Genomic DNA, 26,942 nt, shown 5'->3' with positions numbered 1-26,942 from the left:
CTTTCATGGAAGAGTCATCAGAGGAAAACCTTTCCTGCGCCTTCACACAAAATTCAGCGTCAGATGTTTGCAAAGAAACATCTAAACAAGCTTCATACATTTTGGAAACTGATGAAGTTAAAATAGAACTTTTTGGCCGCAATGAGCAAAGGTATGTTTGGTGAAAAAAGGCTGCAGAATTTCAACTCTTGAGCACGGCGGTGGATGGATCATGCTCTGGCCTTGAGTTGCAGCCAGTGGCACGGGGAACATTTCACTGGTAGAGGGAAGAATTATTTCAATTAAATACCAGCAAATTCTGGAAGCAAACATCACACCGTCTGTAAAAAAAAAGCTGAAGGTGAAAAGAGAATGGCTTCTGCAACAGGATAATGATCCTAAATACATCTCAAATTCCACAATGGACTACCTCTAGAACCTCATCATCGAAAATCTGTGGATAGATATCAAAAGAGCAGAGCTTGCAAGACGGCCCAGGAATCTCACAGAACTAGAAGCCTTTTGCAAAGAAAAATGGGCGAAAATCCACCGTACAAAAATTGAACGACTCTTCGCTGGCTACAAAAAGCACTTACAAGTTGTGATACAGGGTGCCCAAACTTTCTCTTCAGGCCCTTTTCCTTTTTTTTGTTATTTTGAAACTATAAAAACTGGAAATAAAAAAAAAGAAAGAAATAATCTTGCTTAAATATTTAAGAAATGTGTCATCTTTTTTGAAATCAGGTCATAATTTACTCGCACACTTTTATACCTGCGGAAGATTATACCTTTACTGTAGTCGATCTGTGCTCAGCACTTTTCTCCTTTGCACAAGGACAGCCAGTATTTAATTACCTTATAAGAAGCAGCCCCAGATTAACACTTCCTTGCACATCTGGCGATAAGAGGGCATAGGGCATATTTGGAGAAAATACAGTTTTGCCAAGATACATCTAACACCTTGGATTTCAGCTCAGTAAAGGTAGGTGAAGTTTGGGATGCAATCGAATGAAAGCAATAAAGCAGATCCTAGTCCCGAAAACGAAAGTGGACATTTTTTTTCCTCTCCTGGGAATGGAAGGGTGCCGTCGACAGTGAACTCACGAATTCCGGAAGAAGGATAGATTATTGTGTTCTGCTGTGCTGCAAGCGTTGCTCCCCTCCATCATGGACTGGACACCCACCCAAAAGGGAGAAAAGCTTCCACAACCTGAAGCAGGCTTTAGTCACAGCTCCCGCTCGGGTTACCTAGCAGGAGCAAGCACTGTCAACAATACAGTGGCATGCTGAAGTTTGGGCACCCGGTCAAATTTTCTGTTACTGTGAATAGCTGAGCGAATAAAAGATGAACTAATTTCCAAAAGGCATAACGTTAAAGATGACACATTTCTTTAATATTTTAAGGAGGATTACATTTTAATTTCCATCTTTCACAGTTTCAATATAACAAAAAATGAAAAAGCTCGAAGCAAGTTTGGGCACCCTTCATGGTCAGTACTTAGCAACAGCCCCTTTGGCAAGTATGACAGCGGCGGATCCAAATGCAAGACACAGACACTGAAGTACTAGGGACAGGACTAGGAGTGACAAGGAAGCAAGGGAAGAGGGGAAGAAATGACGCTGGACATTGACCGAGGCCCTGGACGAGACAAGGATTCAGGCCCTGGGCTAGGTCTTGTCTAGGATAGGGGAACCAGGACATGGAACTGGCAACTCGGAGCCTGGGCTTAGACTCCGAGCCAGAGACTGGACAAGGACCCAGAACCTGGGTCTTGACTCAGGCTCGGACTCCAGAACTAGGCGAGGACAAGACTTGTCCACAGGAAGGGACAAGAGACTCCACGACAGGACGAGGAATCCCCAGCACCGGGTTGGGCGAGGCGTAAGGACAGGGCGAGAACACGAAGCCTTGACTTGGACAGGACGAGGTTCTTGGAGTTGGCTAGGACAGGACGAGGTTCTTGGACAGGGCGAGAGACACCAGCACAGGACAAGGGAACACCAGCACCGGGTTGGGCGAGGTACTCCTGGGCTGGCCAACAACACGAAGGCTTGACTTGGTCGAGGGAGACTCAGGAACGCAGAGCCTTGGTCGATGGAGAGACAGGAACATGAAATACAGAGTCGGGACCCCTCTTTGAGAACAGGACGTAGGGCCGGGACTCATTACACAGAATGCAGAATACGACGGGACGGTTCCCAACAAAAGAGGTAGACGGCCGGACCTACCTAGCGAATGCGTGGACACAGAATAATAAAATACATGTATTTTCTTTAAAAATCCCGTGTTAGGAAAGAATTAAGTTAGTCAAAATAACATTTGATCCTCCCTTGGCGGGCGTAAAATGGAAGACAGAGAACGACGGTTCTGAAAGAGAGCGGCATTAGCTTGAAATGTGGAGGTTTTATGAGAGAAAAAAGACTATCAGCCTTCTGTGCAAACGTGCTCTCATGTGAGACAGGAGTAGCAGGTAGACAAGAAAGGCAGACATGGGGAGGAAGGGAAGACAGGGAGTGAGAATGACAGTGAGAGAGGGGGGACAGATACAGAAAATAATGGAATTAACTGTTGGGAACTGTGTTCCCTCCAGCGCAATGTGGATCAGATCAGTGAGTGGCCGATAATCATTCTTTGCACACAGTCCTTCTGTGCCTTTACAAGTGACTGACTGGTAGTTATCATGTCATGCTGATATATTAGTAGTTTAATGATCTTCAGCATGTGTACTTTGTCCCAATTTGCTGCAAAATCCTGAAGCTGTTGAATCAGAACGGAGGGAGAAAAATAAAATATTTTCCTTGCACCCCATACCCGTACGCATATCCCATACAAGAGGGCAGGCCGCAATCAGACAGACTCTGTCACTGTACGGCAGCTGATGCTGTTCCGCTGGGTGCATCGTGTCGGTGTGATAGGATGCACTTTAATCCAGGGGCATCAGCATCTTTCTATGCAATGACTTTATATTTATTGGCAGTGAAAGATGACGCTGTAACTTTTCACGATCTACTCTCCATTGAAGATCACACAAGACACCACTGCTCTAAATCGGATATTCAATTTATTTTGTTATGATTTTTTCTTCTATATTCGAGTCCTTGGAATGCTTCCTTTCACTTGAGCAGCAGACGCAATCATATATTATTTCAATTTTTCTTTTGTTTTTGGAAACTAATGTTGTTTTAGTTTTACCCCAAACTAATGATATGGTATATCTGTGACCCTGCAAAGGCCGAACGGAAACTGGTGAATAACACAGGAATAGCTTATTTCCCTCAGCCATCAGGTTTCTGAATGGATATTGAGCCCATAAAAACTCCCTCACTACATGTTGTGCTCTTTGTGAAGAATTCAATTTAGCTCTTTTACATATTATCTTCTAACGTGATTTTAAACCTCTGTCTGGTTCTGATTGTGTACAGTCTGTGACTCGCTTCTAAGATTCGCGGTTGCTTTATTTAGCATTGCGTAGGGTCGATTTAAGAAATCAACGACGTCTCTGATAGTTGTAACCTTCCAGAAGTTCAAACTATTTCCCTTTTCCTATCTGGCAACGTTCTCAATCTACTGTGCAATATTATCCTCTACCACCAATCATCTTACAATGCGTTTGAGATTCCTTCCGATATATGGTAGGAAAAGTTTTTCTTCAGATCTCTCTGTATTACCAATCCCTTTACACGGTTCTATTGTCCAAATAGTGTCCCGTCGCGCAGGGTGAGAAGGCTCTTCCATTTGCATTATTTCCACCAGCGGGAGCAATGAAGAAGATGCTGATTACGATTTATTCTCTGTATGTGTTTGTGCTACACACGTGGAGACTGAAACGGCTACGCAAAAGCTAAAGTTAAAATGGTCAACATTTGTGACACCAAATTACATCATTGAATTGTTCAATCCCTTCGCTCCGACATCTGGGCTATAAAACAAGTTATTTCTGTTGGTGATCATTTGATATAATTTCCAGTCTGCTGTGCACAGGATGATCTATACAGAAACCATACCAGATGCATGTTGACAAATTGCAATCTCTGTATTGGCATCAGAATAACGGCACATCAGTTGCACTTTTAAGGTAAAAGCAGATATATGGGTTTGGCGGTGATCCTGCTTTTGAGGTTAACGGTGAAGGAGCAGGACAGTAGCACCTGGAAAAATTGTCCACCTGTCTTGCTGGTTACGCTGTCATATGGGGCAGTAACGTACAAAATACAATGCTGCATTTATGGTGCTTTTGATCTAGGTAATCGCGATCAGCTGACTGAAGGGAATTCTCGGGGAGTTGGATAAATCTCCAGTTGAATTCTATGCAGGGAAGAATAATTTAAAATATGGGTGTCTTAGGAATACATTTCAGTGAATGACCAGGACAGGCTGTAACATTATCACTGTGGTCACTGTTATGGCTCAAGAAACAACATTATCATCATGGTCAACTATTGGCCTTGAATAGTAATGACGTCGGCAGCTTGGTCTGCAGTGAGATCATCATCTCAGCTCAGTGAGCTGAGATCCGGAGAAGCAATGACAACATCAGCGTGAGCATTGACCAACTTTGAAAGCGTAGAACACTCTGTTTATTAAAGGCAAGTGCCCGTAATCTTTCTGAAGTTCCAGCATTACACTCAATGTGTCTGTTTCATAACTGCTGTTCGGCATTTCCAATCCAGGGAGTGGCTCTCCATGAGGTCAGAGAGATCAGTTTGCGTGTCAGCGGCTGAGACTTTGGACAGATTCATCAAGGATGTACTTCTCATCCGTCCCCATTTACAGAGAACTCTTCCTTTTCCTCTTTTAGAGCAATGTTTATAAATCATTGCAAGATCTTTAAGAATAGCGTGTTTTTTTTAAATACAAACTTATGGCGTATTCCATAATTCTGGATGTGCCGAGCTGCAACGGGTTAACTACAGCTATTTATGACTGCAATTAATCTGATTTGTGATGTGCATTAATTCTCTTTGTTGTTATACACAGCCTTGTTGAATCAAAACAAACCTGAACATTTATTAGGAACATTCATCACAATACTTTTAAGTGTTTAAATATGTTAAATGTGTGTTTATATTCATACATAATATTTCAAGAAACATATTTGCTATGTCATTACCAATGTGCGAGACCGGAACAAGAAGCTGCTGTATAAAGCTGTAATTGATGTAGACTTAATATTATTATATTCCCACTGAATACAAGCTGAACCTCCTTTCATACTTTCGGTTTTTTATCCACTTCTCCACTGAACAATGTCAGGAATTATTTTTTGTGCAGATAGACCAAATAAAGGATATGTAAGTCGCGCCTTTCCTCCGCTAGCCTGCAGGTCACACTTGATTATGGTGAGTCCATCTGCTTCGCCCACTACACCCCTCCACCCCACCGATCAGGGTCAGGTGTAGATGTGGGAGCAGGTGGAGGATGGTCCTATGAGCAGACGCGGTATATCACAGGTCCTGGTTACGCGACCATTGACGCCAGGCATACCATCTTTGAAGAGTACTGATTATCCCTGGAGTCCTCGAACACATGGGCGATCTGTTGCTGTTTTTCTCATTCACATTAACGATCAAAATGAGATCACATTTGAGATTGTGGAAGAGATTCTGGGAAAGGTACGATCTGTACCAAAGGGACAAGTTACACCTGAACCCATGGGGTCTAATGTCCTAGCGGGCAAGTTGGCTCGAGGTTTTCTGGTCAGTTTATCTTAATTTGGCATGGAGCAGGGAACCGGCGTGATAGTGCTAAAGATGCGGCAGTTGTTTGAGAAACAGAGGCAATGTGTAACGAGACCGCTAGAAAGGAAAGGCTAATGATAGAGCAAAATTGCTATTAAGAAGATTAGTTGCAAGTTAAAAAGGCGGCGAAATTGAAATGGGTGAATACTGGACTGAAGGTGCTATATTTGAATGCGTGTTGTTTACTGGATATTGTGGAATAAATTCTAGCAGAGCTACATATTGGCATACGTGTGTAAGCTGTGGAAAGAACAACTGAATCATGGAAAGAAGATTATAGCTAGGAGCTTAATGTGAGTGATACACATTGTAACAAAAGTCCAGGAAAGAATGTAAAAGGGGCGGTGTTGCTGTGTTGGTTAAAACTGAAATCAAGTCATCGGAAAGAGGTGATAGAGGGTCGTGAGGCGTTGTATCATTGTGGGCAGAGCTAATCAACTGTAAGGATAAAACCCCTTGATGCGATTTTTAGAGAGACCCCACAGACAAGAGTTGCGATGTGGTATGCAAATTACAACGGGAGATAGAACTCCATGCATAAGGAGTAAAATAACAACCATCATGAGGGATTTAATATTCAGCACGACTGGGAAAATCATGTTGGTGCTGGATTCCAACAGTGAGAATTTCTAGAATGCCTACGTGATTTTTTTTTAGAGCAACTCGAAGTTAACCCACTACGGTATCAGCTATTCTGGAGTGGGTATAGTGTAATGAGCCGGAAATAATTGGAGAGATTCACCAAAGAACGCCTTGAAGAAAGTGATCACAATATGATCTAATTGACCCTGAAATTTGCGAAAAAAAGAGCTGAAGTGGGACGCATCAGAGTTACAGTGGAGTAAATGGAATGAAAGCGGCATGAGAGAGGAGCTGGTCAACATTGTCCTGGAAAGGCACACTGACAGCAATGAACAGCACTGCAGCAATGGCTGTCATTTCCGGAAGGAATCTGGAAGGCACAGGATATGTACTTCCGAAAGAGGAGATGTCTTTTAAAGGGAAGATGGTACAACCGTGGCGAACAAGAGAAGTCAAAGCCAACATAATAGCCATAGAGCAGGTTTGCAATGCAGCGAGAATTACTGGGAAGCATGATGATCTTCTGATGCCAACGGAAGACAACTAATAAGTCATTAAGAAGTAAAAGAAAATATGGAAGACAATAAAATTAAAGAAGTTAACAGAAGTTTCTTCAGATACACAGGGTGTATAAGAGAGTCAAGAGTGGATATTGGACCGCTGGAAAGCAATGATCAAGAGGTAGTATGTGAGATAATTGAATGGCGGTCTTTCTGAAAAAGTATTCTACATCTATTTTCACTGTGACACTGCCAGTATGGTGAAAGTTCCAGTTGTCAGGGGCCGTGAAATGAAATATACAATAATTCCAAAATCAGAGTTGCTAAGTAGATAATGTTTTGCATACCTACGAATAAATTCCCTGTCACATTACAAATACTTCCATGCAACATGAATCGTCATGGCAACAAACCTTCACTAGTCACTTTAGCATAGTACCACACTAGATACTGGACCATGTTTTTTTTTTTAACTGCGGATGTTGTGAAGGTTTAATTGAACAGAGGACATTATACACATCATTTTGAAGGGAATTTGGTGCACGATGTTTTGCCGAATTTAACACCACTTTATGCTGAGTGAGGGATTACTCCCTTATTAATAATGATCAGTTCGGCACAGGCACATTCTGTACTTATTGTATCAGCTGAAACACAAGTGAATTTACACAACCGAAAACCTGAGTGAACACGTAGTAATTTCCCAGACACCCTCCCCCATCCCACCAATGAACAACCAAAGAGTGTAAAACCTGGGAAGCAGTCTACACTGGCCAGGTGCTCTTCCTTGTCCCGATCTCATCCACGTGATCTATTTTTTACTTCAGCTCCTTTGCATCCGAAGCTTTATTTTGGAAGCTACGCTAACTGGTGACTGAAGATAATGGTAACATGCCACCAACGTAACCTATCTTGTTTGCTCTATCACGTAACGAGGTTCACCCTCGGCGTTGGTAAACTAAGAGCACAAATAACCTGATATATCTGCCTAACAGGTGCCCGCCACCCTTCAATTGCCAGTGGGGATTTCATTTTACTCGTGTCCGGAGCCTCTCTGCCCACACGACACCCCCTTCGCCCCACGCCCCCCCCCTCAAAAAATACTTCCTCCTGTGGTGAATTTTAGCGAGACTGCTCAGATAACTAACTTTGCACCTATCCTTCTGCCATATTCTGCGTTGTAAACAATGGTCCTTGTTGATATCTGGATTTTGACAGCTTTGTGCATTGCCCTGATATATGTGTCTAGACAGCCGTGAGCTGAGAACCGTAAACGTTATGCTGTGTCTGAATATCCCTTTATGCTCACGCACTAGGATTCATTATGATGTTCCGAGCATTGATCTCTGATATCACCCGTCCTTCAACATCACCCACTCCAGCACACTTTCAATGGCTTCACTGGAACAGCAACTCGGAAGTCGTTCGGTAAACATTTTTGTGCTGATTGTGAAGTTGTTGAATATCACCGCTCAGGGAATAATGACCCTGGGATGTAAGATTAAGGACCCCATAGGAGCATTCACTTGAACTTAGTTCAATAATTTTCATTGAATAATCTTGTCTCAGAAACATCGATATGTAAACGTAATAGAATGCTGCCAACTATTGTTTAGTTTGTGCATTTTCGCCATTAATTGTTTTCTCTCTGATCAGTCTGTACCTCTCTGCCACTCCAACCCGATATCAATTCTCAAATATTGGGATTGTTTATTGCCATGCATCAACACACGAACATAATGGAGAACGAAGCCATTATTACTCGATTCCGATGCAGCTTTAAAAACCAAAGTAAGCATAAAAACACAATAAATATCAATATAAACTTATACTATAAAATAAAACGTACAATGAGGTAGTAAATACATAGGGTTAATTTATATACGTGGACTGAGTGCATGTACTTAAATCGACGCTAGTTATGGGAGTACCTGAACATCAGATGACTCTGACAGAAAATGATAAAGTAATAAATTGAATGACCTCTAAAATGTGCCTACGGCCAGAACGTTATACGGCATAATTGCAAAGACATTTCACACAATACATTAAACCGTTTCGACCCGATCAATTCCCAACTATCGCGAGTCAGTGTCATAACGGGGGTGCTGGTGGCGGTCCCAAATGCAAGACGCAGTCACTGAAGTACAAGGAACTGGACTGAACTAGAGTTAGGGCCCGGACAGGGCATAGACTAGGAACTTGTACAGGAACACAGACTTAGGCTTCACCTAAAAAAAAAGGGTCGGAGAGACGTCCGATCCATCGGGCGACTCTTTATTGGTGTGTCATGTGACATCACGGGATTGGTCGATTATGCGGTTAGGTTTGGCCTACTAATTCTGTCCGTGTGATCGTGTTCATTGTGTCCGGGTGACTACGAGTACACCAGGCCTGTTCGGCTGCAGGTGACACGGTAAACGTTCTTCAATTGTAACAGTGGCATAAGCACAGCTCAGACATCATCTATGATTTTATTGATAACACAACTGTTATAGGCAGGATCTCAGAAGGTGACGAGGAACGGTATAGGAGTGAGGTAGATCCGCAGGTTGAGTGATGTCACAACAGCACCCAACATCACCGAAACTATTGAATTGATTGTGGTCTCCAGGAAGTAGAAGTGGGAAGAGGCGGAGAAGCTTCCGGTTTGAGATGGTGCTGGTGCAGCTCAGTGACCACTTACCGGTGGCAATAAAAAACAAAGAAAACAACAAGCTACGTTATTAATAAATTTATTCTGGTAAACGATCGCTGCTAACAAAAGCCTCTATCTTACCATTCGGAGTTGAGCTTTTAAACCGCCTGTATGAACTGACATTTTTGCGGTGTGAAATGAAAGCTCGAAAGCGCTGGACGCTGCTGCCGTGAAGGCCGAATCAAGCCGTCGGGGTCCGGGTCGGAGATCCGAGAACGAGCCAATGTACAGCCATCGCTGGAGCGGACTGAGTCGATTCGATGTGGCAGAGCAGAAGCGAGCGGAGGCGAGGCAGAGCTCGGCTCCCATCCCAAGACCGAAGACAGATCCGAGATTAGATCGATTTTAAAGTGGGGCCAAATTGGAAAGTTCGGAACGAGCAGAATAGAGGCGGTGAGGCCAGACCCGAGAGCGTATCGAAGCAGCAGGGCACAAGTCCGAAAGCGAGGAACGACGTGATGTCTGGACGTTTTCATCGAAGGACCAGTTTGGGCAATGGACTGGAGAAGGGACAGATTGGTGCAATGTCTGGCTTCCTGTCTGTCGGGGGGCACTTACTTTCCTGAACTTCAGTTCTGAATGTTATTTGCTTAAGTTTATCTTTTGCAACATTGGTCTTTTTGTTTATTCCCTGCACATCGAATGTTTGACGATTTTCTTTCTTAACCCGTGCTATTGACTTTCTTTGTTGTGTGGTTATTTGTAAGGAGACGAATCTAAATGTTGAAAAAATGTACAGTGATAATGAATACACTTTGAAATTTGAACTGTAAACAGCTACGTCTTCATCGATGGGTCAGCAGAGGAAAGGACGAGCAGCTTCGATTTCCCGTGGGTCCAGAACTCTGTAGATGATGAATTGGGAAAGAAGATTTAATGCAATTACAGGAAATTTTGAGAAGATTTATCATGTCTCAAAAGTCTCCAGAAAGTTTATAGAGGTCCACCATGGACAGTGTGCAGGCTGTTGCATCACCGTCAGGTGTGGAGGTGCTAATGCAGAAGATCGGAAAAAGCCACGAAGTGTTGTAAAGTTGTCATCTCCAGTAATGGCATCAGGCTGCTCACCATATTCAAAAAGCAATGCCTGTACAAGACGGCATCCATCATTAAGGACCCTCAAGGTGCAGAACACTTTGCATTACTGTCTTCAGTAAGGAGGTACCTGGTCACAAGTCACACCCTGAGCGTTTCAGCAACACATGAGCGCATAATGCATACAGAAATACGGTATCGTAGGCACTCGTTTCTGCCCACGTTTTAGTCTATTCCAAGATCAATCTGACCCTTTATTACAACATAGCCCTTATCTTTCCATTCATCTACGTGCCTATCTGAGAGTCTATGGAATGTCCCTAACGTATATGACGCTACATCACCAGTTACAGAGGGTTGTACGTACACACCACTCAGTGTGTAGAAGAAAAGCCTCTGCCATCACCACAATACTTTCCGCCCAACTCCATAAGGTTATGCCTCCATGTTTTTGTCATTTCTGCCTGGGAAATATGCAGTTTCTCTTGCTGTGCAATCGACCATTGCCTCTCATCATCTTCTACGCCTTTCTGACGTCACAGCTCACATCCTGTCCTCCTAAAGAAAATTCTTAACTCGCACATCCTCTCTTCATAATCACGGTAAATCTCCTCTGCTCCGTCTCTAACGCTTCAACATCCTTCCTACAATGTGACGACCAGAACGGGACAGAAGACAGCAAATGCGGATTCAGCAGGGTTTTACAGAGCTGCCAAATCATCTATTGACCCTTGCACTCATTCCCCCATCTCATGAAGGCCACCGCAGCCTTTGTTTTCTGCGAAACCAACTCTGAATCCACATAGGTAATTTTCCCTGGAACTCATGCCTCCTGCCTTCTTGAATGAGCTGACTGAATGGGCGAAAATACCATACTGTAATGAATTTTCACAACCTCCAGTCCTCGGTTTTTAATTAATATTTCTTTCCAATTCCTCAGGGAATTCACTTAGGTTCGTGACACATGTTCTGCTCTTCTGAAAGTCCTGTGGAATATCTTTAATCAGATTGTGCTTCTGCAAATGAATGGAATAAAATGGAACTTTTTTGTCATTGCTGAAGACAACGAAATTACTTTCCTCCCGCATACTGGGCAAAAACAGATATTTGCAATGGCCCTCAGGAAGAAGTTATTTCAGTCTACTGTCATGGAGAAGATGATTCCCTATCTCCTACCGGATGGCAGGAAATTAAACAGACAATATCAGAAATCGGATGGGTCTTTAATGTTGCCGTAGGCATCTGGAGTTGAAGATTATCTCCGAGTCCGGTAGTTGAGTCCCAGTGATGTTTTGAGCAGTCCTAATCGACCGTTTGAGCGGATTGCAATCTGTCTCGCTGCTTCTAGAGTATAGCACATACAATGTTGACCTGCTGTTTTTGAGACAGATCAGCTCTCCCTAATCATCTCATACAGTATAGTCACTGTTGTGCTTTCGCCACCAACGAGGTTTTCATGATGGACCGAGAGAGCTGCTCGGTGATATTCATCACCAAAACCTTGCACCTGATGACGCTCTCCATTACGTCACCGGTTAGAAACAATGGGCCTTGTTCGAGACTTCTGGCATTTTTGAAGTCGACTGTCATTTCTATTTTCTTCTTGATGTTGAGTGGAAGGCTGAAGTTCATCCTCTCTAACTTTAGATTCATTAGACTTTGTGATTAGTCCAGTCACTGTTGTGTCCTCTGAGACTATGATGATTGAGTCTGTAGCGTGAACAGGAGTGCAGTCATAGGCGGAGGGAGAGTAGAGAACTGGGCTCAGTACACACCAGTGTAAGGGACCTGTGCTCAGGGTTTCGGGATTTGATGCGCACCTGCTTAGTTTCACCGGCTGGGTACGATGAGTGAGGATGTCCACGTTGCAGTTACAGGTTGATGTGCCAAGCCTTGTCGAGCTCCTGCGTCGTATCTCCAGGAACTCGCCACCATTTTGCCCATCACTCAAGTAGGAGTCGCTGATCTATCATTTCCAGGGTTATTCCTGTTACCTTTCTTGAACAAAATAATTATATTTGCCAGAACCTCCAACCATCTAATCCTTCACACCTATTCATGTAGCCAATGAGGACTCACATGTCATTAGCAAAGCCGAGACAATCTCTTTCCACGCATCCAGTAGTAGTATGTGCTATGCTCCGTTCGGTCTCGGTGTCTTATCTATCTTCATACTCTTCAAAATCTCCAGTGAATCTTCCTTCGAAACCTTGACATATTCCAGCATATGAGGCTGTTCACGCTGCCCCCTCGTTCATCAAGTTCCCTCTGCGATTCCTACTCTGTGGTCTACGGAGGACTGGGTTCATAGTGCTGGTCCCCGGCATCAACTCTGTCGGGAAGCTCTGCACTGGTGAATACTGAAGCAAAGCATTCATTACCGACCCGCACTGCCGCCCCCGACTCCCGGCACATGTTTCTTTCCTCTTGTATCCTTCATCGTCTCTACGCTGTCGTCCTCATGTTCTCCTCCTCGCCAATGCACACTCCTAACACTTATGTCCACTGTTTGCCTCATTCTTGATGACCTTGTAACTCTCCAGAAGCGTCTCTGATGATCTCTGCTTCTTAAGCCTTCAGCATGCTTCTTTCTTCCTCGGGAATGGATATTCCACATCTCGTCACAACCGTGACCCCTTCGAGTTAGTATACTTTCCCTACCTCAGCGCGACAAACCTACCCAGAACACCAAGGAAGGGCAACCTAAACAACCTTCACATTTCTGCTGGGCATTTCCCTGAACACATCCGTTCCCAGTTCACATCCCCAGGCTCCTGCCTCCTAGCGTCATGATGGGTACTCCCACAAATTAAACACTTCACAATATATTCTACTCCTATCTTTGTCCATGGTTGTGTAAAAGTCCAGGGGGTTGTCGTCAGTATCACCAAAATACTCGCCAAGCCTCGTATATCTTAGTTGAACTTATTCTCTTCAAGCATCGGCTTTCTAAACTATTCCTAAACTTTTCTAAATTATAAAAACTACGTCACTGTTTGCATTCTTTCTGCGCTATACTCTCTTGTTTGTTTATTTCTTATTACTCATTTTGGCGCTTTTGGACGTATTGCACTGCACACGCATTTCACGACACTTACTGGAGATAGTAAACGTGATTCTGGTTCCGATTCTGATGATGGAAATGAGGAGCCAATGATGATCCATAATATGCACCGCCATTTATTGAGACCTTATTCGGCGCCAGAAAAGCCGATGCGCATTTGGTATCGGTAATATTCATCACAGAGGTTATTGTCGAGATCTTTAACCTTCAATGTCAAAAATCAGGGGTTACTTCAATACATTTCGTGCTGTCGTTGTCAATCACGCCCGCACAATGGGTTGGTGAGTTCAGTGTGACTGAAGAAGTATGGACAAAGTTGGAATAAGATGATGAAATCCTTGTGGTCTACAATTACACTGGGCAAATAACACAGACTGTGCAAGCCCGCTGTAAAGTTCATACGATGTGGGATTGTCTTTAGGATAAATCGTGAGCTAACTCAAAGCTAACATTTGCTTTGTGAGATATAGAGCGAGATATCATACAATTAATATCAAATAAAATGAATGTGAAGGCAACAGTAAAAGTAGATGATAGGTCATGACTGGCATTTCAATCCGGAATGCGCGGAACAGCTTTAAAGACTTTCTGATTGTCTACTTTACTAGACGGTGTTATGAACTGAGCTTTAAGTATTTCCCTTGGTGCCGAGAGAACACAGAAGTAGAAACGTCACCTTGTTTATTAACTGAATATAACTAACTCGAGTTGTCGTGCAACCTTTATTGCTGTTGTTGTTTTTTTTAAACGGGGTATAGATTAATATTTAAAAGGGCAGCGAGATCAGAACGCAGGCGACTGGCGCTTCCTGCAAGGAGTGCGGTACATTTTGCACGATACCCGAAAAATGGCTCTACCGACAATCCGGCAAGTAAGGATTGTATTTTACCCTATCCTCACAGCTTTCGGTGTTCCGGGTAAGTCGACACATCCTCTGTCTGAAATGTTAGGGACGGTCTTCTACTGAAACGAACTCAGCGCGGAGACACGGCAGACTACTGCTGCTGAACGGTTCGTCTCCGCTCTTTGTGCTGATGCAGGGTCAAGTTCACTGCCGCTGCACTCCCTCCAAAGTTCAGCGCAAACGATGCTGCTGAAATTCAGAGAGATCAATCCTCTCCGCTGTTGACCACTGTCAGCGTGCATTTGATACCCCGGATTAATGCAGATTGAAATATATCTTGTGACCGAACTTTTGGTCAAGAAGCAGTATAATAGTACGAATTGTGGGAAAATTGTGGATTCTACCAGCCACCGCCGGAGCTGAACTCTCCCTCACCCCCCCCCCCCTCTCTCTCTCTCTCTCTCTCTCTCTCTCTCTCTCTCTCTCCTCTCTCTCTCTCTCGTTCTGTCTCTCTCGTTCTGTCTCTCTGTCTCTGTGTCTCTCTCTTTCTCCCTGTCTCTCTCTCACTCTCTGTCACCTCACTCTCTCTCTCTCGCTCTCGTTCTCTCTCCCTCTCTCTCTCTCTCCTTCACCTGCTCTCTCCCTCTCATTCCCTCCCCCCTTTGTGGATTTCCGATCAAACCTTTGATTATATGTCTCACCCGTATCAGTTAGGATTATAGTAAATATTGCTAGCACAAGAACGGGGTATCCAGCTGGAGATTTGAGTTAATTTCTCCCTATCGCACCTTTCAGATGATAATGAATGTGATCAAAAATGACGGATATATCCAAGTAGAAGAGCTTATTTATTGACAGACGTTTCTGAAAGTATTCGAGTTTAAGCTAGATTGTATACAAGGGACACTAGACGACTCAGTGAAGTCCGATTCATTTACTAAACGGAGGGAACGAGTGCATCGGTTTCACCCTGGGGCTGATGACCGACAGTCGGCACGACCCCACTTACTCCGGGCCAGTACCGGCTCAATAATAATGAGAGTTCCGTTGAGTGGAATCTGTCGGCTGCACATCAGACAGTCCTCCTACAGCTACTGTGTTGAGCACTGTCACGGGTTTCATCCCCACGGCTGGTGTCTGAATGGCTCTTCGAGGGTAATTGCCATTGAAATGACGATCCCACCGGTAGGGAATGTAGGGTGCAAGGGAGGTATGGGAGAAGATGGTGATCTCCCCTATTTTTCTGGGTTGTGGTGGCGAATGAGTAGCAGTGCTGCCCCCTCCCGGTTACATCGCCAAGGTGACATCGAGAGCACTTCACCAGCAACTTAACCAGCACCAAATGTGGAGCTCGGCTGCAAACCGTTTTAGTTCACTGAATGAGAAGAATTTATTCTCTCTTGGAATATATTTCCCGGGTAATTATGTTGATCACTGTCAGCATAGTATTTTCACATTGGACTCCGGGAACGCTTCTCCTCTCAATCTCTTTGTAACTCTCAATTTGTGTCTCTTTCCCTAGCGAACCTATTGACAATGGTGGTGCTCTTCCGAGGGAATTGCGGCCTTTCCAAATGTATATCCCACTACATGTTTGCCATGGCAATGGCGGATCTCCTGGTGATGATGTTTTGTATAATCGCGCATATCGTCATGTACCAGTTTCCATTCACCTTCCTGTCCCACACATCCGCCTGTAAGGTCGTCCTGTACTTCATGTCGACCAGCTTACAAACTTCGGTCTGGTACACTGTTCTGTTCACAGTCGATCGGTTTGTAGCGATCTGTTATCAGAAGCTTAAAGCGAAATATTGCACAGTGAGGACAGCTGTTGCTGGCATTATAACCGTGCCGCTCCTGGTGCATTTACAGCATGTCCCGCATCTATTTGAGTTTACACCTGTGCGTGTAGTTAACGGTATTCAATGGGGCTGTCAGCCGAGCTCGTGGTTCAGGACGTCTCTTGTGGGAGTCGCATTCTCCTCTCTGCAGAGTATTTTAACAGTTATATTACCTTTTGCTCTGATAGCCCTGTTTAACTGTCTGACAGTGAGGCGCATTTTAGTAGCCAGTAAAGTGCGCCGAGAACTGCGCGGTCATAGCAGTCAAATACAGAAGGATGCGGAGATGGAAGGCCGCCGGAAATCCATCATTTTACTCTTTAGTGTGTCCGGCAGTTTCATTCTCTTGTGGCTGACGGTCACTGTAAGTTCTCTGATCACCGGACTCACAGGAACCGCGCATTACGACGGTGATTACACAGACCCTGCATTTGTCGCCACTGAAGCCGGCTACATGCTCATGTATCTGAGTTCCTGCACGAACGCCTGCATTTATACAGCGACCCAGACTAAGTTTAGAGAAGAAATGTGGCTGGTGTTAAAATCCCCTTGGACCCTGTTCTTAATATTGGTTGAAAAACACAGTTAAAGCAAAGCACATGTTCCTAAAGGTCGAATGTTCTTTAAGTACTAATTCTCCGGATCGGGCATCCGTCATTGGGTCGCGATGTACATCTGGGTTTTATGTGTTTAAGTATAATGCGCCTCGCTATTGAATTGACTTGGAATAAAATATAACTCCATTTCCGTGCAAGAGCGTCCTTGGCAGCCGTGACGTCATCAACAATCCCGGTATCCGATCGCTCAGTTGATTTCATTCACTCGTTGCGTTTGACAGCTGCGTTGACACTCAGGGCTCATTCGGCCGCCGGGTAACTCGGGTAAAGGTGGAGTCATCGCAATGACTTTTACACTGGCACTGGAGATTCGCTGCGGTCAGCGCTGTGACCGAGCTACCTTCTTGTAGATTGCAGTGGGGAAAAATATTGCATAGATTCTGCCCCAGCCCGACTATGCCAATCCCCAGAGCCATGATACAGCCCGTATACCGCTCTACTTCTGTTAACCAAGGGTCATCCAGCCACATTTCCATCATTTTGTTATCATCTGCATCCAGCACGTCCGCTGTAGACATAACCACGCAGCACTGGGCGAGAAAACAATCTCTTCAGATCTGAGTGTGTATGTGCCTGTAGTTTTAGCCACTGCTGAGGTAGGAAAAAACAAAGCTGTTGGCTATCTGTACAATATACACCTACTCATAATTATAAAAACAAACCTTCTACAAGGACCCTTCAGTTTATTTTCTATTTGAAATAATCAATCTCCTCCTTGTAGTTTATCCCCTTCCCCGCAGACCATGAAACGATCTGGTGAATTTTGATCTGCCATCCCTCAGTTCTTACAACATACTTCCCATGGCGTGGCAATCATGATTGCAATCATTACTCTTCGTCTGCTCTAACCAGTGCTTTGTATAGTTGTTAGACCGAGTCGGAATTCTTCCACTCAAAGCCTTGGTGTACAATGCAAGTATAACATTACTAAACATTACTAAAGTCAATCCAAACTCTATCTACCTTTCGCTTCGTTAAGTCGTCATGTGCTTTTCCCTTTTTCCTTTAAAAGCACAGTTAAATTTGTGAGACAAGATTTCCCCGGCAAAAGACCACGCCGACTCAAGTGTTTGCACGAATAACGGCACAACGAAATCGAGTTCGTTCGGTTTATAGTTCTATGCCTTCGTATCTAACTCACTCCAAGGTCTCGTCCAAATCAGGCCCATGATCCCAGAGTTCAGCGCTGTTTCAGTCATGCCCGAATAGCCCTCCCTCCACCGCGGACGTCCATCCTTCAGCTAGCTGAGGTGAAATTTCCGCAGTACCATCCGTCAGCTCCGTAGCCTGTCTATTCCTTCCACTTCTGAGCATTCTCTCAGTGGACAATTGGGCGAGATACGCATCCCGTCAAAATCTCATCCACAAGAATGCTCCACGCCATATGGTAATAGACACGTAAGTGAGAGAGTTGCAGGAGGACGAAACGGGGCAAATAGAGCATAGCCTCCTGGGTAATAACTGGGGTATAGCGATCACACTGTAAAAATACGCGGAAATCCGAGTGGGCATATGAAATAGAAGCAAAAGCTATTCCTTAATGAGACATTATCACGACTAATATTTCCCCACGAAGACGTTCTTGTTTTGTTCCAAATCTAATCCCGTTGACTTTATATTAAGAAATGGCTATTAGGAAGTATTTCAAAGACAGAGACCCCACGGAACTTCGGGTAAAAATTTACTAACATTCACTACATTCCTCAAAGGATATTCTGTCACAATGGGGGGGGGCGGAGGTCGTGAATGGACCCAAATGCAACACACAGTCAGTGAAGTACAAAGAACAGAGGAACAGGACTTGACGAGAGTAGGGAAGTGACAGATAACAAGCAAGGAGCAGGGGTAAGGACGCAGACTTGGGCTTGGACCCCGAGCCAGAGATTGGGCAAGGACCCAGAACCTGGGTCTTCCCTCCGGTTCGGGCCCCAGATCTAGGCAAGGACATGACATGACTGTAGGACTGGAGGCTGGGGTCTTGAGGCTTCAGATTAGAGACAGGCTTGGGGTCTTCAGGCTTGAGCTTGGAAACAGGCTTGGGGTCTGGAGTCTTGAGGCTTGAAGTCTGGGGTCTTGGTTTGAGGCCTGCAGGCTGGGGTCTTGGTCCTGAGGCTAGGGTACTTCGAGGCTTGGGGATGGACTCCGAGCCAGAGACTGGGAAAGGACCCAGTGATACTTCACTCGGGCTCGGACTCCAGAAGTAGACGAGGACAAGATGAGGATACAGGACTGGACATGACTTGGGTGTGGAACTCCTGGGTAGGGCGAGGCACAGTGACAGGGAAAAGCACATGGACAGGACTCGGATAGGACTGTACTAGGCACGGACTGGACGAGGGCCTTCAGGAGCACGGAACCTTGGACAAGGAGCACGGAACACAGAGCCGGGACCTTTCCGTGGGAACAGGACGTAGAGTCGGGACTCACATAGTTAACACAGAGCCGGTATCCCTCCTTTGGAACAGGACGTAGGGCCGGGACTCATACAGAGAACACTGAACATGAAGAGACGGATCCCAACACAAGGTGGCGGCAAACGGCCGGACCCACCTAGCGAACGCGTGCACACCGAGAGAAAATTCCACACAACGAAAGATAGTTCCTTATCTAAATCTAACAAGGCTCCGGTCTTGCTCCGGCGGTAAGACTTCAGCGATACGGGCGTGGTATCCAGGCTAGGTGAGCAGGCAGAGGGTCAGGCGAGGTATCCAGACAGAAAGTCAGGCGAGGTATCCAGGCAGAGAGTCAGGCGAGGTATCCAGGCAGAGAGTCAGGCGAGGTATCCAGGCAGAGGGTCAGGCGAGGTATCCAGAGAGTCAGGCGAGGTATCCAGGCAGAGTGCCAGGCGATGGGAAGAAAGACAAGGAGGGGAACAGAACAGTGCAGCAGGGAATCCCTGGTTTGCAGAGGTATTTATGTCTCAGCCTGAAAACGAGAAACATGTGTCCACAACAGAAACTGGGGAAAACCAGAAACTCCGGAACAAGGAAGCATACACCGGGCCGTGAACCGAAACACGGACATTACGGACCGGACTATGACATATTCTTCCCGTCACAGTTCCAAATTATCCCGTTTCTTAACTCCTAACCTAGAGACAATTCCCTCTGTGTTCTCTCTAATGCATCCTGTCCGTAGCGTGTAAGTTTGGTTCAGTTCATTTCTGTTTCGTGTGTTCACTCCATCGTTCTCCTCAGCTCCGCCCTCCTGCATCCAGTCCACTCTGTCATCCTCCTCCTTTGGAGCTTTATCACATTATTACTGTTTCCATGTCTCCGTCGTACTTTTCCACGTTGGAAGATTCTCCACACAGTTACTCTGAAGTTCCGTCTCTCATTTGAAGTCTTCTCTGCCAATATAGGGAAAATTCTTTCTGTATTTCCATTATTTCCTCTGCATATTCTCCCCACAACTCTCCCCAGTTCACCACGGTGCGATTTGGCTGGTCTGCATGCTCTTCAATATCTATTAGTCAGCAAGATTCTACCAGCCTTCACAAATCTTTTTTTTTCTCTCTCCAACTCCACGTCTTTCAGCATGTTGAAGAGACCATTCTTCGCCTGATTTTCCCTCGCCACCATTATGTCCTGGTCCTGGATGTGACACATCCACTGTGATCCAGGGACTTGCAGCTTAGCAAAACACCGGGCTAAGTGCTGGGGAAATTCTAGGCAGTCTCTGGAGTAGGTCTCTCTGCTGCGGGCCGAAGGGCCTGTAATGTGCTGTAAATATTTGTTCAATGTTCTATGTTCATACAGATTTTCTCTCTATTCAGAGAAAACAGAAATGGAGTGGAACATCTGTTAATTTTGCGTTCTTCATTGAACGTTGAAAGACACGTCGCCTGCGCTTTGCGAAAAAGACAGACGGATGAGTAACCGCTCCTGCTTATCCTTGACTTTCTTGTTCCTACCACTTTAATTCCTCATTCCTCTAACTTGTGATCTTTGTGTGTCTGGCCACATGCGCTGATATATAGGTGAAATACCCTTGTTTCCTTGGCTGCGTAGGTCTAAGGACGGTACTCTCAATTCCCGCCAAACTCGTGAGATTGAGACGGTTCGATCCCACCTCAAACCCCGGGATGTGTGCATGCTGCGTAATTTGCTATTCTATTACAAATAACAGACTCTACACGGCATACGATTAAAGCAACTATATTTCTGAACCTTAACTTATTTAAAAGGTTTGTAAAGATTAACAAAAAGAAAAGCCCAATCCAAATCAAACAGTCAAATGCACACAAGTTGGAGCTCATCTGGAACTTCTCTGTCACTCCGGCGCTGGGTCCTCGGTCAAGGTGAAAGCCCACACCACCTTCTGAACGTCGCTCGCAATCCATCTCGAACAAACGGGTCTCCCACCGGACCCTATGCTACGGCCGGTCCTCCCCAACGTCTTCTCTCCCAGTCTCCCGCCGAACAAGAACCCAAGCCCAACCTTGGTGTCCCTCACCAGAGAAACATCCCCTTAATTCAACCATCCTAATTGGATGGCACATGTGCTTTTGTTCAACCATAAGCCAAAGAAGCTGAAAGCAAGCTGTTTTTACAGAACTGCCAATACGAAATACGTACAGCATAACAGTAAAAGTAGGAACCAGGATATTACATTCTCCCCACACCAAAATAGTCATGTCCTCATGACTTGGAAATAATTTGTCCTCTCATACTAATAACACTGCTTTCAATAGAAATTCGCAATGTCATCAACTCCCATCTATTTGCAAACTGCAGTGACATATCTCACTAGGGGGGTAGTCTTAGCACTCTGTTCCTCTGGTGCTACATAGGCAAGCTTGTCTGGGGGTCTCCTGATTCTTTGAGACCTCCAAATCCCATCTACTTCTTCAGTTTCAAACACTCCTTGGGATACCTCTGGTGTACACGACGAGGCTTCCCCCGGTCTATCACTCGTGCCTTCCTATAACCAGGATTCCTCTGCTCAGCTTCATCCCCAGTCACTCTGGAGCCTAGACCCGCTTCCTGGTCTCACAGCAAGCCTGCCCGAGCACTGCTAATCCCCCACACTGACCCGGCCCCCCACCACGTCCAGGTCACCTTCCTCAGCGAGAGATAAGTTGGAAATCCCTTGCTCAATCTTTGGGGTGTTGGCGAAAGACAGCATATACGACAACCCCTTTTCCTCATCTTCCGAGTCCATCAGCCTCTCCACGTTGCTTCAGAGTCCTCTCTGGGTCAGTCTCTGGGTTAACACGCACCTCTTGTCCCAGATACAGAATCCTGACAGGCCCATTCCCATCCTCTTGTATCACCCAGAAAACTGGTACGTTTGGCATTTGACTCTCCATTACATAGGGTGTAGCCGCCCAGCGGTCAGCCAACACACGCTTCCCTGGTAGCCCCAAATTCATTATGAGTACTCGGTTTCCAGGCATGCGTTCGGAGAAATTAAGTCTTTGGTTATACCTCCCCTTATTTATTTGATTCTCAGCTAATTCATAAGCCCTTTTTCAGCTCCCTTATCATATCGGACTCACACTTCAGATAAGTCTTCTGTGGTAGATCTTCCTCTCAACACGGTGATCGACGGGCAAACTCTCCTCGTGTCCAGGCATCCGATAACATAGCGAGTACCCGGTAGCTTCATTTCGGGTACAGTTGTTGCAGTGGACCAGATGCCCAATATGTTGACTCCACTTGTTCTTTTTGCTGATCTACAAGGTTCTGAGCGTATCTCGCAAGGTCCGATTAAACCTATAGGGCCGGGTGATAGAGCGTAGTTCTCGACTCCAAGCATGCTCAGTAACTCATGTATCAGCCTACTCTCGAAATTCCGTCCCTGATCACTATTTATCCGCCTGGGGAGGTCTTAAGAAATGAAATACTTCTCCCATAACATGTTGGCCACCGTGGACGTACCCTGATCCTTGGAATGGAAGGCTTTCACATATCTGGTGCATTGATCCGTAATGACCAAGACATTCGCCATGTTGCTGGCATCTGGCTCTATTGACAGGACATCCATACACACGAGGTCAAGGGTCCCCGCACTCTTCGAGTGGGACAACAGGACGAAACTCGTAGGCACCATCTCCCTCCCTATACATCCAATGCACGACTTGCAATACTCCTCAATCTCCGGCGTCATTCGGGGCCACTGGAATCGATCACTGAGCAATCCAAAGGTCCTTAATCCCCCAAATAGCCAGAATCACCTTGAAACGGCTTCAGCACAATCCGCTGATACTTCTGAGGCAGAGCCAGCTGAGAGTGCTGAGGCCGGTCCAGAGCCGACGTGACCCTGTATTGGATCTGGTTTCTCCACTCCAGTCCGGGCCATTCACTCGGTAGTAGAGACACAGCAGAATGTTTCATCTTGTCTGTTTGGGTCACGTCCGCTTTCGCAACCGCTGACTAAATGGGACCAATGCCCAGGTCATCTCGCTCAGCGGCCGCCACTTCCCCAGGGCTGAGCTCTGGCAAACGCTTTCTCCTCAGAGCAGTCAGGTTACCGTGAGCTTGTGGAACGGCGCCATCAGAAGCTCCTGAATGATCTTCCATTTCAATCCATCCTGCCCTTACCTTTCCTCTGCCTTCCCGGTGATAGAAAACCAGCACATGGCCTTGACTTCAGCGGTAGGGACGCTCTCCCACTCTCCCTCCCTGTCCAGCCCTTCTTGCGCATGCCCGGAAAATGCATCGGCAACAGTGTTCCCACTTCCCGGCCGGTACTTCCGGCTGAAATCATAGACAAACAACGCCGTCAACCATCGGAGGCCTGTGGCATCCAATTTCGCCGAGGTCAGAATATAAATTAGAGGATTGTTGTCCGTCTTCATCTCAAACTTGGTACCATATAGATAATGTAAACAACAGGAATTCTGCAGATGCTGTAAATTTAAGCAACACACATCAAAGTTTCTGGTGAACGCAGCAGGCCAGGCAGGCCGGAAACGTCGACTGCACCTCTTCCTAGAGATGCTGCCTGGCCTGCTGCGTTCACCAGCAACTTTGATCTGTGTTGACCATATAGATAATCATAGCTTATCCACCACGGCCCGTTTCAATGCCAGGAACTCCAAACTGTAGGTGGGATAGTTTTGCTCAGAGGGTGACCGACTCCGGGTGACAAACGCGACAGGACTCAACCCTGTGCCCTAACCATGAAACAGAACATCGCCTAAGCCCGAAAAGTTGGCTCTTCGTTTGTCCGGATGCTGCCGACGTGCTGAGTTCCTCCAGCGTGCTGTGCGTGTTGCTTTAAAAACGTACTGTTGGTGGGGTGGGGGTTGTTAGTTGTGGAGGGGTGGCTTAGTGATTGGAGGTGTTGATCAGTCTTACTGCTTGAGGAAAGTAACTGGTTTTAAGTCTGGTGCTCCTGCTGTGGATGGTACGTCACTTCCTCCCTCACGGGAGAGGGGCAAACAGACCACAGGCAGGATTAGTGGGATCTTGATGCTGCTGGCCCTTTTCCGGAGCCTTTCTGTATATACGTCCCTGATGGAAGGTAGGCTGGGGGTGCCGGTGATGCGTTGGGCAGTTTTGATGACCTGTTGTAGAGCCTTCCAGTCTGTCACAGTTATGCAGCATGTTGGCCTGCCCTCTGCAGCACAGCTGTAGAAGGACGGGAGTGTAGATGTGAGTACAGGTTAGACAACGTCTGTGGAAAGGGGAGAAAGGGAAGATGCTACGAGTCTATGACTTCAAATACAAGTTTGAAAACCATGCTGATTGCAGGTCGGGGGGTGAAGAGGAAAGAAGAGACCGAGTAATTTCAGTAGCAGGTGGTACAAGATTTCAACTGTCACCGGATCTGCTTAGAACACAGAACGGCACAAAAATAGGATCCTCAGCCCACAACGTTATATTTTTTTTTTATTTTGACTGAATCAAGTAACGATTACTCTCGTACTCTCAAAGGAATACGGGCCCACCATATTTCGACATCAGGCCCTCCTCTCAACAACAGAAAGTGCAATGGGTTTTCCAACAATTAACTTTAAATAGCATCGGAGTTCAGTTGTGACACAATCTACGAATGTGGGCTCGTTGGTCCAGTTGTGTGGTTCTTGTTTCCAGTGAGAAAGCATATGCAAGAGGTCTCCGGTACAAATCTCGCACGAACCCCTTTACAGGATATTATCAACATTCGTTCCACGATTTTTGCATCGACGCACAGGATAATTCGCTATTTCAACAAAAACATGGAAGAAGCAACTGAAAATGTATTTCAATGCAGATAAGTTTGAGGTCGCGTACTTCTGAATGTCAAACCAGCGGAGTATATATACATTGGATGTTAGATTACCGGGGAGTGGAAGGGCATAGTTCGTTGAAAGCCGTGTGATATGCAGAGAAACTGTGGGAAAGCTGTTCCGCAACTCTGGCCTTCAGCGGTTAGGGCATTGCGTGTAGGAGTTGGGAGATTGTGTTGATGTTACAGTCTATTATAGAAAGACGTGTAAAATGGAAAGAGCACAGTAACTCTAGGGAAAACGATGGGTTTGTTTGTTGATGAGCGCTGTAGACATTACTGTGGAAGAACAACAAACTGGCAAGCGAACTTATATATCCTAAACTCTTCCCTCTTTCTGACCAGGGCAGAAGTGGCTCGACATTTCATGGAATTTCAAACCGGCGCGGACCGAAATTGGATTACAAACCTGAAACAAATGACATCGCTCACTTCGTTCACAAGGTGGTGTTCTACTTCGAGGCTACGGTTGTGATCATTAATTATATGCCGACTCTGTGAAGGATACCAGTAATATCTGACAACGTAACGAGCCAACACCCTCAGGCTATATTCTCGTGAAAGTAGCTAACTCAGTCCAGCTTGCTTGTGCAAGGAAATGTGCAAACTCTTTATGAAACGTGTCATTTCTCGTGACGCCGCACTTTACTCCATTCTGTAGATACTGAACCATTTCCGCAACGACCAAGGACTGATTACTCACAGTCACTCACATCGGGTAGTCCAGAGGAACAGCCAATGCGTTGATTGGACTGCTAAACAATGACTGGGACGGGTAGCGCTGAGGTGGCTGTGACTTTCCATGCTAACCAGACTGCACTCAGAACTTGAAGGAACACATGATTTTCGTGCACTGTGCAGGGAACCTCATGCCTAATGGAGCCGGTAGGCGTACAAGCATCAGATAGATATGCTGGTTGGGTGGAATCGCAGCAACAATTTTGCAATCAATGTCAGTAAGACAAAGGAATTGATTGTGTACTCCAGGAAAATACGTCAGATGAACAAACATCAATCCTTATTGAGGGTTCAGAAGTGTGAACATCTTCAGGTTCCTGTGCCTCAACATCCCAAAGGATACATACTGGTTCCAAGATGTTGACGTAGTCACGGAACAGTTGCGATAAGTGCTCATTGACTAGATTTAGTGCCGGCAAGTTATTCAATTAATTTCTATGGACCTATGTGGAGCACTTTATGAGTGGTTGCTTCACAGGCTGCTGTGGGGCGGGTATCCAATGCAGAGCATCGAAAGAGGCTGCTGAGTGGTGTAGCCGTCGTCACTTCAACCACGGGCACACGCTTCGCCACCATCGAGGATATGATGCTCAGAATACGATGCCAAAAGCAGGCTGAGTGCATCATTCAGGACCTACACCAGACCAAACTGCTCAGACACGTCTCAACACATTAACACTAAAGATTCCGTTTTAAATATCTATTTAATTTGTTGTATTGTAACTTATAGTGATATATAGAAAAGAAATCAAGTTCTTAGAGAGAGGTATTATAGAATCAGAGGAAGGGAGTTATATACAGGCCTCCAGCAGTATACTGTGAGTACAAATAACAACGGGAGATACACGGACATGTGAAAACGGCAGTATTGCCATGGTCATTGTAGCATTTCAATATGAAGATAGTTTGGGAAAGTCTAGTTGGCGCTGGATCATCAGAGAGGGAATCTGGACAAGCCTACTAGATGGCTTCTTAGAAAACGCTTTGGTTGAGCCCATTAGGAAAGAAAAAAACAATTGTGAATTGCGGGTTGTGTTGTGATTTGTCTAGGAAGTTTAAGATACTGGAATGCTTATGATATGATCGAA

General features: G+C 45.5%; 1 protein-coding gene across 1 annotated transcript; it reads left to right on the top strand.

The window, feature by feature from the left end:
• Nucleotides 1–14,444: 14,444 nt before the first annotated feature.
• Nucleotides 14,445–16,871, top strand: LOC140207921 (probable G-protein coupled receptor 139). The gene is made up of 2 exons (XM_072276461.1): nucleotides 14,445–14,514; nucleotides 15,964–16,871. Exons 1-2 carry the CDS (start codon nucleotides 14,445–14,447, stop codon nucleotides 16,869–16,871), a joined length of 978 nt encoding a protein of 325 aa, XP_072132562.1.
• Nucleotides 16,872–26,942: the final 10,071 nt, after the last annotated feature.

Source organism: Mobula birostris, chromosome 13 (genome assembly GCF_030028105.1).
Source record: "Mobula birostris isolate sMobBir1 chromosome 13, sMobBir1.hap1, whole genome shotgun sequence".
NCBI classification, from domain to species: Eukaryota; Metazoa; Chordata; class Chondrichthyes; order Myliobatiformes; family Myliobatidae; genus Mobula; species Mobula birostris.
The sequence above is the reverse complement of the archived record's forward strand: the minus strand, read 5'-3'. Positions and strand labels throughout refer to the sequence as shown.